The sequence below is a fragment of the Tachypleus tridentatus genome, chromosome 4 (genome assembly GCF_004210375.1).
Source record: "Tachypleus tridentatus isolate NWPU-2018 chromosome 4, ASM421037v1, whole genome shotgun sequence".
NCBI classification, from domain to species: domain Eukaryota; kingdom Metazoa; phylum Arthropoda; class Merostomata; order Xiphosura; family Limulidae; genus Tachypleus; species Tachypleus tridentatus.
Window position 1 is genome coordinate 41817332 of NC_134828.1, and position 16620 is coordinate 41833951.

Consider the following 16620-nt stretch of genomic DNA (forward strand, 5'->3'; position numbering starts at 1 on the left):
CATGTGCAATGTTATATAACATCTTAACTGTCAAAAGATTGAATTGTGGTCCTAATCACCAAACTATCCATAAACATTTCTCCTTACTTTCTCTTGCCAAAATCTTACACAACTGTTAAGTATTCAAAACGTGTGATTAGGTACATTTGATTCATTGTTGGCTACCTCATATGCACATTCTTTTATAAATGTTTTAAGCCACACACAAGAGCAGATGCAATACAATTCATTCACTCTTCATTTTCAACAGATATTTTGTGCCTGAGCCCCCCAAAAATGTTGCAGTATCTGACTAAGTTTAAAGGTAACTCAAGTCAATATGAGAATAAGCTGCTTTTAAAACTCACTTTCTACTTATAATATATGCTTGCTGATATAATGCAGCATTATTGACAAAAACTGGTTGGAAACATTCCACTTAACTGTACCTCTACTAAATGCTTGTTAGTATAATGCAGTATTATTGACCAAGAATAGTTTGGAACATTCCAGATTGACTGTAACTGTGCAATATACTCACTGATATAATACAGCACTGTCAACATTATATCAAATAAAGTGGGATGGTGTTCCAGCTGATGAGTTTGTATAATGTGTCAAAAAAAAGGAGACTGGTGTTTCTGTTGATGTGTATAGTGTTTTAAATAAAGCAGGTTGACTTTCTTGCTGATGTATTAAATAAGAATTTCTTCAAATACATTAACTGTAAGCAAAATATTAGGGTGGAATTGGGGGTCTTTGATGGATGAAAACAGAAGCTTAACATCTGATGATTATGAAGTGACTTGGTCATTAAACTTTTTTTTCAGTTTTTACCAAAGAAGATTTAAGCAATATTTATCAACCTTAACAGTCATTAGATGGAAACAAGATTAAGCAAGATGATCACATTACTTCCAAGCTTGTTAAGACAAAATATAGAAGTTTAAAGAATGATAAATCATCTGGGCCAAATAATATTTATTCAATATTTTTGAAAGAGGTTAAATATTAGACATGAAAACCACTTGCTATTATTTTTATTTTTTGCAAGTCCTTGAATAGTATGTGGGTGCCAGAAGATTGGAATTTCACTAATCTTTCTCCTCTTTTTAAAAGGTGATAAAAATCATCTCAGGATTATACATCTATTAGTATTATATCAAGAGTAGGGAATGTTTTTGAACATCTAATAAAAGATGCTTTGTAAAATTAGATAGTTGGCTTGGTTTAACTACAAGAAAATCTTGCCTTACTAAAAACTTGACATTCTTTGAAAAAGTTACTGCTTATGTAAGTGAGGGTACAGGTATGGATGTGTTATGTCTGGATTTTTGGAAAGCATTTGACAAGATGTCACAAAAAGGGCTCGTTAAAAGTTTTATTTGCAGGTAGGGGGAATAGACTGGCTCAATGAATAGAAAACTGGTTGGATGGAAGAAAGCAGAGGATTGTTATGATGGAGTTTAGTCAAACTAGATTAATGTTACAAGGTGAGGTACCTCAGGGTTCAGTGTCAGGACAATTGTTCTTTTTAATTTACATCAGTGGCACAGAAGAAGGAATGGTCAAAAGATTATGCACTGTTAGTTGTGATGAAGATGCTATTGCTTTACAAAGGATTTGGATTATTTAGAGAGTTAAAAGAATAAATGGCAGGTGGGTTTTAACTGTAATAAAAATTCAAGGTAATGCACATGGGACATCACAATTTGAATTACAAGTATAATTTAGTATGTAATATTACCTTTCCCAAAAACATAACAGTAGCTTATACCAGAGAAAATTACGTTCACCACATTTCTTTACTACATTTCACCGATTTAAGATACCATATCAACTTTTAGGTTATCTTCATGAAACTATGACCTTTATTTTCAAGTGCAACTTTTAAAGATTTATCTGTAACTCTTTGCAATTCGTTTTGGATATGTTTAATATTAATTTTAACTCCAGAGTAATGAGTTATTATGAAAGGAGTAATTTGTTCATCTTTAATGTTGTCTTGGTGATTACTGTTAGTTTCCTTGATAATCTTAGCTAACTTAAAATCTCTCTCCATTATATTTTTTTAATTATGAAATTTCTTAAAGTAATACTTTGATCATATTGGTTTTCATTATTGAACTTCCAGATGAGAAAAAATAGAAAAATTTCTTTTAGCTAGGCAAATTGGAATATTTAATTCAGCTTCTATATGATGATTACTATGAAAATACAAGTACTGATGTGAATTAGTAGGTTTATAATATGAAACAATTTTATTCTAATCTTTTTTTATAATCTATATACCTAAAAAAAGATAAACTTCAATAACTACTTTCAAAAGTATATTTTATGTTAAGTTCATACCAATTTTCAAAAAAAAAAAAAAGAATATGTTCTATAATATTAATAGAAAAGAATAACCTAGAAACATTTTCCAATTTTTCTTCATATAATTAATATAACTACTTTCAAAATAACTTAAACTATTGAACATTTGAATTTCAAAATTTCCCATCATTAAAGTGGTACAAGTTGAAGCCACTTTTTCTCATTGATGTTCTAGATTTATCAGTGAACCCACTGATGTCAATTGTTTTTGTAAATGAAAGTTACCTAAAATATCTTTAATTACCATTTCTTTATTTAGATGTGAATGTAATAAATCTGGGTACCAATCTTAAACAATATTCAACAGCTTCCATACCATATCCATATTTGATACTCAGATAAAGATATACATCTAATAATATCAATATAATACCATTTTCAATTTTCTCTAAGTGATTAATAATATCAGTATTATCTCTTACGTAACTGTGTACGTTTGATGTAAATGGCTCTAGAACTTTGTCATTACAAAGCTCGATGGTTCAATCACCTTGCTTTAATCACCTAAAATTGATCTTCCAAATATTTTTGGAGAACTTTTTATCCAAATACATTCCACCTCATCTTTCTTTAAAATTTCTTTAACTTCTTGACTTTTATGAATTCTGGGAAATAAATAAAATATTCCCAGTTTAATATTATTCAACAAAATCATTTTTGTTCTTACTATGTACATATTCAAATTCTTTTACTTTAACAAATTTTTGGAATACTTTTGGAAAACATATTTATAAATTTCATCATAATTTAAATGTTCTAAAACTGTATTAACATAGTATGTTATGATCTATGATAACATAAGCTATCACTTCTTCCAACGAAAACCTTTACCATACTTTTTAGTGATATTAATGCATTTCTCTCTTTTATTTAAATGTTGTCTTTATCAAGAAGAATTTTATAACACATTTTATATGTGACTACGAATTAAGTCCAAAATCCTTCCTTTTGAAGGTACAAATTTAACTCACTATCCCTGTTGTTCTTGAACATTTCTGTTGATCTTAATTTACTAATACATTCATGTACATCTTTAATTTTAAATTCATTTGATTTATTATTTGGGGTAAAGGTAAGTCCTCTATTTATAAAGTTTAATTTCCTCTCCTAATAACAAATGTAAACTCATATTCAATACTTTCAAAGACTCTTATGGGGAAGATAACTTTTCTTTTTTATTATTATAATATATATATTTCACCTTTTATTCATAAAGCTTCCACTGTTTACCAGTCTTTTTTATTCTGTATCTATTGTCTATTCTTGTATTAACTTCCATCTTCTTTCATCATATTAATATTTCCCAAAAACTAAAATGTCTCATTTTCTCCTCCAAATTCCTTTGATTTTTCAAATATTTGAAATTATGCAGTTTTTCTATTTCTGAATCTTGCCTACCTCAATTCATTTGCTTAAAAAACCTAACTTATTTTAACTACAAAATCTCCTCATTAACTACTACTTCTTTGGTACAAAGATCCTTTTAGTACTTTATTAGACATTCATATAGTTGGTCATTGTTTATTTAATGTCTTAAAGGTTCTGTCACAGAAGAATCAACTTTTGTATACTTAACTAACTGGTCCTTTGCTATTAACCTTTTTGCTATGGAATCTGTATAATATACGAGTTCACCAACACACTATAACTTTTGATACAGCATGTGCATCTTCACAATATTTGGTTGACTTTTAGTAAAGATTACAAGTATTTTGTATACACAAAATCAGATTTTTTTGATGAAATATTTTAACTAAAAATTTATTTATTAGAATAGTTTGTTTCATTTCTAATATGAATACAAAGTTATTTCATGTTATGACTTAAAGAAACAAACTCTACTTCATTCCAAAAATCTCATTATTTGCATAATCAATAAAACCTCCTAAATACATTTAAAATGTTTGTTTTCAGTAAGACTATATTTTATGTTATTTTCTATAATCTAACCATGTGGTCTATCATTTGACCAACCTTGTAAACATCATATAAAAAATTAACAAATAAATATAAGCTAAGCTTTTTTCATGCTAGAATTATTATATATTATATCACGAAAATATTTAGTCTAAGTAGCTTAAGTCTCATAACGCTATATATTTACATATACATTTAGTAATTACTTATATTTACATTCCAGTCATGCCTAGGTAATGTTACATAATTTGCACTGACACAGTGCACATTCACTCAGGTCACCTATAAAACTGACCTTTAGTCTTCCCTGCCTTGGCTATGTTTTAGCTGACTAGTATTTTGTCATATTTCAATTATTATACCTAATACGTATATAGACTATTACTATTTAAAAATAAATTATTAAATTTTGTTAAAAAATTTAGAACAATAAATCAGGAAGTAAAGCAAATAACTGTACTCAGTTACTACTAAACATAGGTTGCTAAGCCTTTTAAAATTACACACATGCAGGATATCAAACAAATTTTTTTTAGGTTTTATATATACAATTGAATAACCTAAAAATCATAAATAACTACGCTGAGACCATAGAGTTCCAATTAATTTATTATAGGCTTAGTAACTAAGATTTGTTTAGATTTTATAAAATATGAAACTTTGAGCAGACAAAAGATGCAATCTACCTACTTGAAAATTTGGATCAGATTAAAATGGCTGAGAAAACCATTCTGGGGACATTCTAAGCTGTTGAATGGTTATTCACATGTACATAATGTATATAAGAAACCATTTCAAAAAATGGAAAGAGTTTGACAGGACCACAATGCTTTATTCAGTATATATGCCATACCTCAGCAAAACAAAAAGATTTGAGGTTCCTATTTTATATTCTAGCTTATCAATGTTAGTGATTTGAGTTCCTAATTTGTACAAAACTGCAGACTTGGTATTTTGACATCAGAAACATCCAATCTTTAACAGCACTACATTCAACATGCCACAATTCACTAAAATCTACTTCGATATGCTCTTTTAATATTTAATTTTAAATTAATTAACTAATGTATAATATTAATGTTTGAACTATAATCCTTAGTATGACATTAATTCATAAAATAGTAGTTCACCAAATACTGAATGTAAGTCAATAAACATGATAGGGCATTTGACCTATGACCCATCATGAAAGAATTAATTGTATAACTAATATTTTAATTCTGAAAGTTTTATATCTAAATGTTGATGAAAATTCTGCTCTTTCTTCAATAGTGAGATATTGATATGAGGCCTACTTTTATGTGGTATGAGGTGGTTCTTCTTGAAACCCTCAATCTAACTGTTCAATTTTTCTACTCTCTGCTTTTTGCATTACATTGGCTTTCTATGAAGTAAATTTTTTTCAAGTATTTTTTTATTTTCAGAAGATATCTTCAAGACTCTTTTTCCCCTACATAAGCATTATTTTTTATAGTCTCCATTATGTTGACTAACATTTCTTTTTGTAACTTACAGTATTCTTGGAAACCCAATATATTTTCTACTCAGTTTTAATTAGAGTTTCTAAAGGATAATATAATTTCTGTAGAAATTAGTTAGCAGGTCTTTCACTTTTGTTAAGAAATCTCTGATACTATCCTTTGAACTATTATTAAAAGAGGTCCCCCCTTTCTGGTTTCAGGTGCCATTTTTCTTTTTCTGAAGGTCTTTGAATGTGATTTTATTTAACTGTTAGAATTCACTCTCTTTGCTTAAAATTGTATACAAGGAACCAAATACATTTTGCTCAGGGAAATGATTAATAAAAATGAAACAATATAAAAATATCTGACAACTTTTTAAAATTAAACACTTAATTACTGTTACTTTAAAACAAAGAATATTCTACAGTTCCTAAAATAAGTCCCTCTAAGAAGATCCACTTAATGTAAAACTCCCAGCATTTATTTTACCTTAAAGCTATATATATATATATATATATATATATATATATATATATACACACACACACGTTTCAAACTTCCTGTGTGTGTTAAAATAAGTAACATTTAATGTGGTTTTAAATTTATCAATAAAACAATTTTCATAAAATAATCTCTTATTATTTTCATAAGAATACCACAATGGAAATATTTGGAAAAAAAAGTATTGTATATTTCCACAATACATGTGTTAATGGGTTTGTTTACAGGTAATGGGCTATTATTTGGAATTTTGGTGCAACATTTATGTATATGAGATTTATATAAATGTGAACTAAAATAATTCCAAGAACAAAATTATATATATATATATATATACACAATTAAAACTAAAAAGTACTAACTAAATTTCAAAACATTTTAAATTGCAATTTTCTTTGGCATAAACCTTAATCATCTCCATTCGTATATTTACATATGCTAGATAATTTCCACCAATACATTTATGCCAGTTACAGTAACAGTAAAAACCCTTCTGTGGATGATAAAGGATTAAAAAGCAACAATTAGAAACAGGAGATTCCACATATATTAAAGCACAAGCCACTAATACCAAGCTTAAGTCTTGAATTTATTTTAACAGCAGCAAATCTAACAAACATTCACGTGTATATACGCATGTCATAAATATAAAAAGACCACCAGGTTCAAGTGTATTTTTTAAATATCTTCAGGTGGTTTGAAGCATTTTCATAGGTTATACTGCTCTTCAACTAATCTAATTACACAGAAAGAATACGTAATACCTTTTAACAAAATCAAAATGCTCATACAATAACTACATCCTAGTAAAACTACATTTAAAAAATATAAATTAATTTTATGTCATTTCAAATCCATAACTAGACAAGAAGATATCACTAGGTGCAACAACATAAAATGTCATTCCTGTAATCTAGGTTATATTATTAATACCAATATTATCAAAAGCCATTACAATTAATATCAAAACATCTTTTTCTTGCCATTCTAAAAACTATATTCATATCTTAAGGTGCACAGCATTAACCAAACTGAAAATGTAAAATATAGAATGTTTCATGCTAAAACCCAAGTCAATGTTCATTAAGATGCTCTGAATATTTTTACAATTGTATCTCAAGTACCCATGACATATTACAAGACCCATTCTTTTTCTATTTTCCTTTTTGATCTTGTGACACTCAGAAAAAAAGGTTATTATATACTAGTTATTCCATTTTAAAAAATGGGAAATAACTAGAATTTAATGTAAATATCTTGTAAATTTAATATGTAGTTAGTTTATATTTCACTCACAAGATTAAGCTGTTAATGGATTTGAAATTATTCATTTATAATTTTGTCAATACATTTTAGTGGGATATATCTATTGTATAAGTATTTTGATTTTGTTAAAAAGTATTGTGTATTACATTTAATTCAGTTGGCTGGAGAGTAGTGTAAACTCTGAAAGCACTTCTGATATTTTATTTTTGATATATTATTACACTTGAAAAATTTGCTTGTTTTATACATGTATATATATATATATATATATATACAATACATATATAGACACACACACATTAAATACATATTCACAACAAAATGAAACTCCACCATAAGGAAACTTTCTTTGTTAACTTCATATCAACTGAAATAAGTCACTGCAGTAGTGCCACAAAAACCACATACTCGCTACTCACTTTATTCCTAGGAGAGACTAGGTGAACATATATGAACAAGTTACTTTCTGGCAGTCAAGCTTCAGTTTAAAGTTTAAAAAATAAAATGAAAACTGACCTTTAATTCCAGCAAGTGATTCTCCAGTTCTTCAACATTCATTTCTCTCTAAAATAACATTTTCAAGTTTTAAGAATAAAGATTTTAGTGAATTTAAGTTAAAAGTTCTCTCAATCTTCTGAACATGGCCATCCTTTACTACAAATGTCATAATGCTTCTAATGAGTTACACTCAAAATTTAATTAAGCTACATCATGTTTGTTTTATACCAATTACTATAGCATAACATTATATCTAATAATTCATATTTCAATAGTGTACATGTTTTAAGTTCAAAAATTCATATGGCAATATTAAAAAAAAAAAATCCTAGTGTGAGAAATGCAACGTTTTTCTCTCTAAGCATCTCTTCTCTGATTTACTCACTACCCCTCCAATAAATACAAATTTTAATGTAAATTAGTCATCATAAATTATCATAGCTCAGATAAAACAATTTTCTTAGCCAAGGTATTCATCTATTGATTGGTTGGTTGGTTTGGTGTTTTATGATGCAAAGCAACTAGACTATCTGCACCAAACATGCAGTAAAAAATTCAAATTCAAATTATTAAAATTCATAAAAAGAAATTAAGGTAAAACAAGACTAAGTTTAAAATTTGAATTAAAAATATAAATAACTTTAAACCAATTTTTACATTTAGTCTACGGCAGTAAGAGAAAAACAACAGTAAAACAAGTTGAAAAGGACTTTCTGCGGCATAACTAATTATCACAACTCACCAGGATGACTAACAGGTAAATTGAAAAATCAGCATTAGTCATCTGAAGTTGGCTTTTGCAGTCCTGGTTTTGAGTTATTTGACATTATGGCCATTTTCTAATTTTTAATCAAACTAGAGGTACTTTGATTCTTAAAAGGGAATCACATTAAAAAAGGTCTAATGTATAAAATAAAAAACAAACTCATAGCATTAAAAAGATTAATGGCCTTTTAAGAAACTAAAAACATTTCTAAGGTGGACAGTGTCACCATCACCAATAACACTGTCTAATGTTACAGATAAACCTTGGGTTGATTGATTGATTGATTTAGTGTTTTATGGCACAAAGCAGCGAGGCTATCTGCGCCAGACATTCGATAAAAATGTGAAAAAAAAATAAATGTAGTAATACACATAAATGGAAATGAAAGTAAAACAAAAAAGTATAAAACCAATGTTGACACCTAGTCTACAATGTTAAGATAGAAGGCAGAGTATAAGAAGTTGTAAGGTATTTACTCTAGCAAAAAGGTAATGATCATAACCTGCCAGGAAGACTAACAGGAAGTTCAAGAACCAGCGTCAGTCACCTGAAGTTGGTCTTTCCAGTCCTGGTTCCGGGTTATGTGTCATAGCAACCAGTATCAAAATGTAAAAGAATAGAAGTTTTAAAAGATACATAGCAAAATTGCAACAATGAGTAGCCAAATGTCCAATAAAAAGATAAAGTCAAGTAAATGGAGTAAAATTTGTAAAAGTAAATGAAGGTAAAAACAAAACAGCAATTAAAACAGAAAATGGTGTAAAAACCAATGGTGACATCCAGTCTTCAAAGTTGTAAAATATTTACTCCAGCAAAATGGTAATGATCATAACCCGCCAGGAAGACTAACAGGTAAGTATAAAAACACCATCAGTCACCTGAAGTTGGTCTTTCCAGTCCTGGTTCCGGGTTATGAGTCAATATGGCCAGTACTAAAAAGTAAAGTAGTAAAAGTGTAAAATGATATGCAGCAAAAGTATAATAACAACTCGCCAGGATGACTAACGAGTAGTTCAAACGGATAGCTCAAACAGTAGCGTTAGTCACCTGAAGTTGGCCTTTCCAGTCCTGGTGTTGAGTTATTTAATGTTCTGGCCATTGTCCAATGTCAAATTGACTGAGAGAGATTAAAACTGTAAAAAAGGAACCACAATTAAAAAGGTGTAATGAATAAATATGCAACACTTAAATGAGATTAAAAAGATTAATGGCCATTAAAAATTAAAAACATTATCAAGGTGGACAGAGTCACCATCACCAATAACTCTGTCCAATGTTAGAGACTGACCCTGGGAAAAAATATGTTTAAAATATTGCCGTCGTTGAGAATTGTAACGATGGCAAGAAAGTAAAACGTGGCTGATAGTGATTTGAGTGTTACACAAACTACACATTGGTGCATCAGTTCCAGATAAAAGAAAATGATGAGTTAAAAACTGTGACCAATCGTAGCCTAGTGAGAACAACTTCCTCCTTCCGAACTTTACGGAAGCTAGATGGCCAAAGTCCAATTTTGGGTTTGATTTGAAAAAGTTTGTTGTCGCGTTGCTCACTCCAAGTGGACTGCCAGCTGGCACGGAGCCGAGCCTTGAAGACAACACCATAGTCCATGTACGGAATAGGCATAGGAGTGATGGTGCTGAAGCAGACATATTTAGCTGCCATGTCTGCAAGCTCGTTCCCGCGAATACCAACATGGCCTGGTATCCAGAAAAACTGGATTGAAGTAGCTGCTAATGAGAAATGGGCCAGTCAGTTTCGAATATCAGCGAGAATAGGATGTGAGCTAACGTGTAGCGATTCCAAGGCAAGTATAGAACTAAGCGAATCAGTATAATTAGTGCAGTTGGAGTACTGCTCAGCTGCAATATGATCCAGGGCAAGAGACATGGCATACAGTTCAGCAGTGAACACAGAAGCTGTAGAAGGGATTCTGCATGCAACTACTGACCCATAGCAAACCATAGCAGAGCCCACTGAATTACCTGATTTGGAACCATCTGTATAAATGTGAACTGAATGATTGTTTGAAAGATATTCATTGAATTAAAGACGGTACTTTCAATAAGGAGTATCTGCCTTTTTTAGGTGACTGAAAGAAAGGTCACATTTGGGGGCTGTAATAAGCCATGGTGGGATGGGCTGACCTGTGAAATCTGCAATGTTATCCAAGGACAGACCCAATTCATCCAATTGCGCCCAGATGCGAAGGCCAAGTGGAACAATGACAGATCATCTGTTCTGAAAAAGTACTGCCCACCGAGGAAGGAAAACACATTTCCAGATGGGATGCTTTGGTAAGGAATGAAGTTTCGAAGTATATTGTAAAGATAGTTGCAAACGGCGAAGGTGTAGAGAAGGTTCATGAGATTCAATGTATATACTTTGAACTGGAGAGGTACGGAAAGCCCCAGTGCAGAGTCGAAGTCCTTGGTGATGAATGGGGTCCAGCATCTTTAAGGCCGAGGGTCTGGCAGAGCCATAGACAATTGATCCATAATCGAGTTTCGGTCTAATAAGAGCACGATATATCTATAACATAGAACATCGATCTGCCCCCCAACTGGTAGAAGAGAGAACACGGAGGATGTTCAGTGCTCTTGTGCATTTGACCTGAAGCTGTTTTATAAAGGTCAGTTTACGATCAAAGATAAGCCCCAAGAACTTGGTCTCCGGGACCACTGGCATCAAAACTTCACCGTTATGAAGTTCAGGATCAGGGTGAATACCCCGTCGACGGCAAAAGTGCATGCATACAGTTTTGGAGAGAGACAAATTAAAGCCGTTAGCCAGAGTCCACTTCCGTACACAATTGAGGGCGGTTTGTAGTTGCCGCTCAATATATCTCATGTTTGACGACTGATATGAGATGTGAAAGTCGTCGACATACAGCCCATTCGCAACAGTGAGAGGGAGTTGTTCAGTGATGGCATTTATCTTTATACTGAAGAGTGTAACACTCAATACACAGCCTTGAGGGACTCCAAGTTCCTGTACAAAAGAACGGGAAAGTGTCGAACCTACACGAACTTGGAATCTCCTGCCCATTAAAAAAGTTTTAATAAACATGGGTAGATGGCCACGTAACCCATATGTATGGAGGTCTCACAAAACGCCATAGCTCCATGTTGTGTCGTAAGCCTTCTCTATGTCAAAGAATATTGATACAAGATGTTGGCGGTTGAGAAAGGCTTCTCTGATAGATGTTTCAAGACGAATTAGGTGGTCCGTAGTGGAATACTGTCGTCGGAACCCACACTGGGTGGGCGAGAGAAGGTTGTTTGATTCAAGGAACTAAACAAGACGAGCATTAACCATCCTTTCTAATGTCTTACAGAGACAGCTCGTCAAAGCAACTGGACAGTAGTTTGAAGGAATCTTGGTATCTTTCCCTGGCTTAGAGAAAGGTAAAATAATAGCCTGGCACCAGGCATCAGGAAAAACATTCTCCTGCCAGATCCAGTTGAAAACAATCAGAAGGGCATCAAGAGAAGCAGAAGATAGATGGTGCAGCATGTCATAATGAATATCATCAGGTCCAACAGATGTACTGGCAGACCGATGAAGGGCCATTTTTAGTTCCACCAGGGTAAAGGGACAATTATAGTCAAAGAAAAAGTCAGTTCGAAAGGAAAGAGGTGATCGCTCTGCCTGAGTCTTGATGGCCAGGAAGGTGGAGGAACAAGCAGAAGTGCTAGATACCCGGCAAAAGCTTTCACCTAGAGTGTTAGTGATGTTCAGAACATCAGTCACCTCCTGACCATCAGAGAGTAAGATCGAGAGGGGGACAGAATTGTAGTGCCCATTAACCTTTCGAATCCTGTCCCATATGATCTTGGAACTGGTGGTAGAAAATATGCTGATTGTGAACTTAATCCAAGATTCCTTCTGGCTTTGACGTCTTACCCACCTAGCATGTGCACGGCCCCGTTGGAAAGCAACCCGGTTTGAAAGTGTGGGATATCTACGAAAAGTATCCCAGGCCCGCTTTTGAGCCTTCCGTGCTAAGTTGCAAGCAGGATTCCACCACGGACGAGGATATCGTGGAAAACGTGTCGAGGAGTTACCGCTGCTACACAGTCGTCTATTGATGGCTGACTTACGATGGCAGGATCAAGTTCTGCGAGAGCAGTGAAAGTGGACCAGTCTGCCTGATCCAGCTTCCACCGGGGCACGCGGGTAGGGTGGCATCGACCACATCCAGTCTCTCTCAAAATGATCGGAAAATGATCACTGCCTAGTGGATTACTGTCAACCCTCCATGAAAAATGGGAGAATAATGAAGGGGAGCAAACTGAGAGATCAATAGCGGTAAAGGACTGACTAGGTGCATGAAAGTAAGTGGAAGAACCAGTATTGAAAAGAGAAAGATTGTGATCAGAGAGCATCCGCTCTACAGATCAGCCCCTCCCATCAATAATAGCACTTCCCCAGAGGGGATGATGTCCATTAAAATCCCCTAGGATTAGAAATGGAGATGGCAACTGTTCAATGAGAGCATCAAGATCTGATTGATCATATGTCTCTCCAGGAAACAGGTACAGAGAACAAACAGTGATGGTATGACCCAAGGAAACACTGATGGCTACAGCCTCCAAGGGTGTGTTGAGTGACAAAGACAGGGTGGGCACATGTTGATCAACCAACAGTGCCACCCCTCCATGTACTCGACCATCACACAACCTATCATTTCTGTGCAGAGAAAACTGCCGAATGGAGACAGTATCAGCAGTTTTGAGAAATGTTTCTTGTAAAGAAACACAAACAGGATGGTAGGAAGCAATCAGCGTTTTGATATCATCCAGATTAGAACGTAAACCATCGACAGTTCCATTGTATCAAGGTGGCCATTTTTAAGAACGGGCAGGTGAAGTGGCTGGAGAACCCTTCTGTTTATGACCACGTCTTTTTTCCTAACTGTCCTTAGTCGGAGGAGGTCTATCAACCTCCATGGATCCTGCTCTGGGTCGGGTGAGCAGGTTTTTGTTATTGGAAGGGGAATCCAGTGACTGAGGATGCGAACGAATAATTGTTTGTCTCTTGTGGTGGGAGAAAAAGATGTATCAGAAGAAATGCCTGTATTTGAAACTGAAGGACGTGGATCTTGAGGTTTGTTGGAAGGTGTGGAGGAACAGAGATGGGTGTGGAAGTCGATTTATCAACCTTTTTAACCATGGAGGTCAAAAGTCTTTTCATTTGCTTTGAAAACGATTCTCTTGGAGGCACAGAGAGAGATCTGTCTGCACTCCCACTGTAGTTGTGGAATGAAGTGCAGCAGCATATGTCCGAGATGGAGTTGTGGACAACAATTTCTGAGCCTCAGGATAACTAATGTTATGTATCGTTTTCAAATGTTGCACCTCTTTTTCCTCCAACCATTTTGGGCAAGAATGAAAGTAGGAGGGGTGAGAACCATTGCAGTTGACGCAATGTGGGGCCATGTCATGTTCATAGGCATCGTGGTCCTTGCCCCCACAAGGAGCACATGTCAGGGAACCATGACATGATGTCTTTGAGTGGCCGAATCTCTGACATTGGAAACATCGGAGAGGGTTTGGAATGTATGGCTGTACCCTGCAAATGAGATAACCTGCCTTGATGGTGGCAGGTGCACGTGGTGAAGTAAATGTTAAAACAAGGGTATTTGTTGGCAATTTAACTCCATCTTTGCGAGTGAGATGCGCCTCACTGCAGAAACTCCTTGAGTGGAGAGACCAGCGAGAATCTCTGACTCTGGAACATTCTTCAAATCTCTTTCAACAATAACTCCTCGTGAAGAATTCAAGGTAGCATGGGGTGTAACCTCAATAGGTATATCCCCAATTGCCTTTGAATTCAAGAGGAGTTCACTGTGTTGGGATGTGGATGTTTCAACCAATATGTCACCAGATCGAAGTTTCTTTACTGACTTAGGAGAGCCAGCAAGTCCCTCTAGTCCCTTTTGAATAAAAAAAAAGGGGACATTTGCCCTAAAAGTTTTTCCGAAAGAGAATGTAATATAAGAAAATGAAGTACGTGTGTTACTGATGTTGAAGATTGCTGTTCTGAGTATTCAAGACGTGGTCGCTTACCCATTGACTGTTTTTTTACAATTTTATTTAAATTTTTTGGAGGATCCATAGTAAAAGGAAAAAATTTCGGTACCCACTGACCCCACCCACCATGGAGCCCTACAAGGGGACGCACTACAAAGTCATGCAAGGACAATGCAGCAATGCCAGGATTTTGTGAGCACTATACCAAAACACCAGCATCAGGCACAATGTCCACAACACCCGTTGAGAACTTCCAACACTGGTACTTGGTTGACTCTAGCCCAAGTGGACCAGCCGATTGACCCAAGGGGGGCCACCCAAAGGCCGCCCGTCTACAGGAATGCGAGGCCAAAGTGGCATGTTAGGGTTGGACCCCTCAACCACCAGGATCCTCTCCTCCCCTTCACGGGTCGCCACGCACGGCAAACACGTGGGTGGATGTTTAGATCCCAGAGAAGGTAACCAGATAGAACAGAACCTTCCCTGGAAGGTCCCCTCACCACGTACAGGAATCCACACCAAGGGGATAAACCTTGGGATAAAACATGTTTAAAAAGGTGCCATTGTTGAGATTGTGGCTCATTGTGACCTGAGTGTTACAAAGACAGCACATTGGTGCATCAGTCACAGATAAAAGAAAATGATGAATTAAAAAACTGTGACCGATGTGAAGTGTAGTTAGAACAACTTCCTCTTTCCAATCATTACGGTAGTAAGATGGCCAAAGTCCAGCAGAGAGTTTTATTTGGAAAAGCTTGTTTTGACATTGCTCACTCCAAGTTGACTGTCAACTGGAAAGGAGCTGAGCCTTGAATACAGGACCATAGTCCATGTAAGGAACAGCAGTGATAGTGCCAGAGTAGACAGATTTAGCTGCAGTATCAGCGAGGCTGTTCCTGCAAATACCAACGTGGCCTGGTATCCAGAAAAATTGGATAGAAGTAGATGTTAAGGAGAAATAAGCCAGTAGGTTTCGAATATCAGCGAGAATAGGGTGAGAACTAACGTGAAGCGATTACAGGGCCAGTAGAGAACTAAGTGAGTCAGTATAAATAGTGGAATTTGAGTACTGCTTAGCTTCTATGTAATCCAGGACAAGAGAAATGGCATACAGTTCAGCAGTGAACACAGAAGCTGTAGAGGGGATTCTGCACGCAACCACCGAACCACAACAAAACCTGGCAAAGCCCACACAGTCACCTGATTTCGAACCATCTGTATAAACAGGAATGAAAGGATTGTTCAAAAGGTATTCAGCAAATAACAGACAGTATTTCCAATTGGGAGAGTCTGCTTTTCTCGGTTGACTTAAAAATAGATCTCATTTGGGGACTGTAATAAGCAGCCATGGTGAAATGGGCTGACCAATAGACACAGTATGTTATCCAAGGACAGACCCAATTCATCCAAATGCACCTGGATATGAAGGCCTAAAGGAGCAATGGCAGATCATCTGTTCTGAAAAAGTACGGCCCACCGAGGAAAGAAAACACAACCCCAGGTGGGATGCTTTGGGAAGGAACGAAGTATTGAAGCATACAGTAAAGAGAGTTGCAAATGACAGAGATGCAGAGGAGGTTCATGAGACTCTGGGTATAAGCTCTGAACTGAGGAAGTGCAGAAAGCCCTGGTGCAGTCTGGAGTCTCTGATCATGAACTTAGCCCAACATCTTCAAGGCCGAGGTCCTGGAAGAGTCACAAACCTGTGATCCATAGTCTAGTTTTGATTGAATAAGAGCACGATATATCTTTAACATAGAATATTGATCCGCTCCCCAAGTGATGGAAGATGTTCAGTATTCTTGTACATTTTACCCAT

At 34.8% G+C, this 16620-nt stretch overlaps 1 protein-coding gene across 2 annotated transcripts in view; it reads right to left on the minus strand.

Moving 5' to 3' along the window:
• bsf (bicoid stability factor) overlaps positions 1-16620 on the minus strand; it is a 93733-nt gene that overhangs the window by 38405 nt on the left and 38708 nt on the right. For both annotated transcript variants that reach the window (XR_013027294.1, XM_076497973.1), the window contains exon 20: positions 8019-8066. Coding sequence is in view for 1 of the 2 variants with exons in the window: in XM_076497973.1 (XP_076354088.1) it covers positions 8019-8066 (48 nt within the window). In the remaining variant the exon portion in view is untranslated. The remainder of the gene's footprint in view (positions 1-8018; positions 8067-16620) is intronic.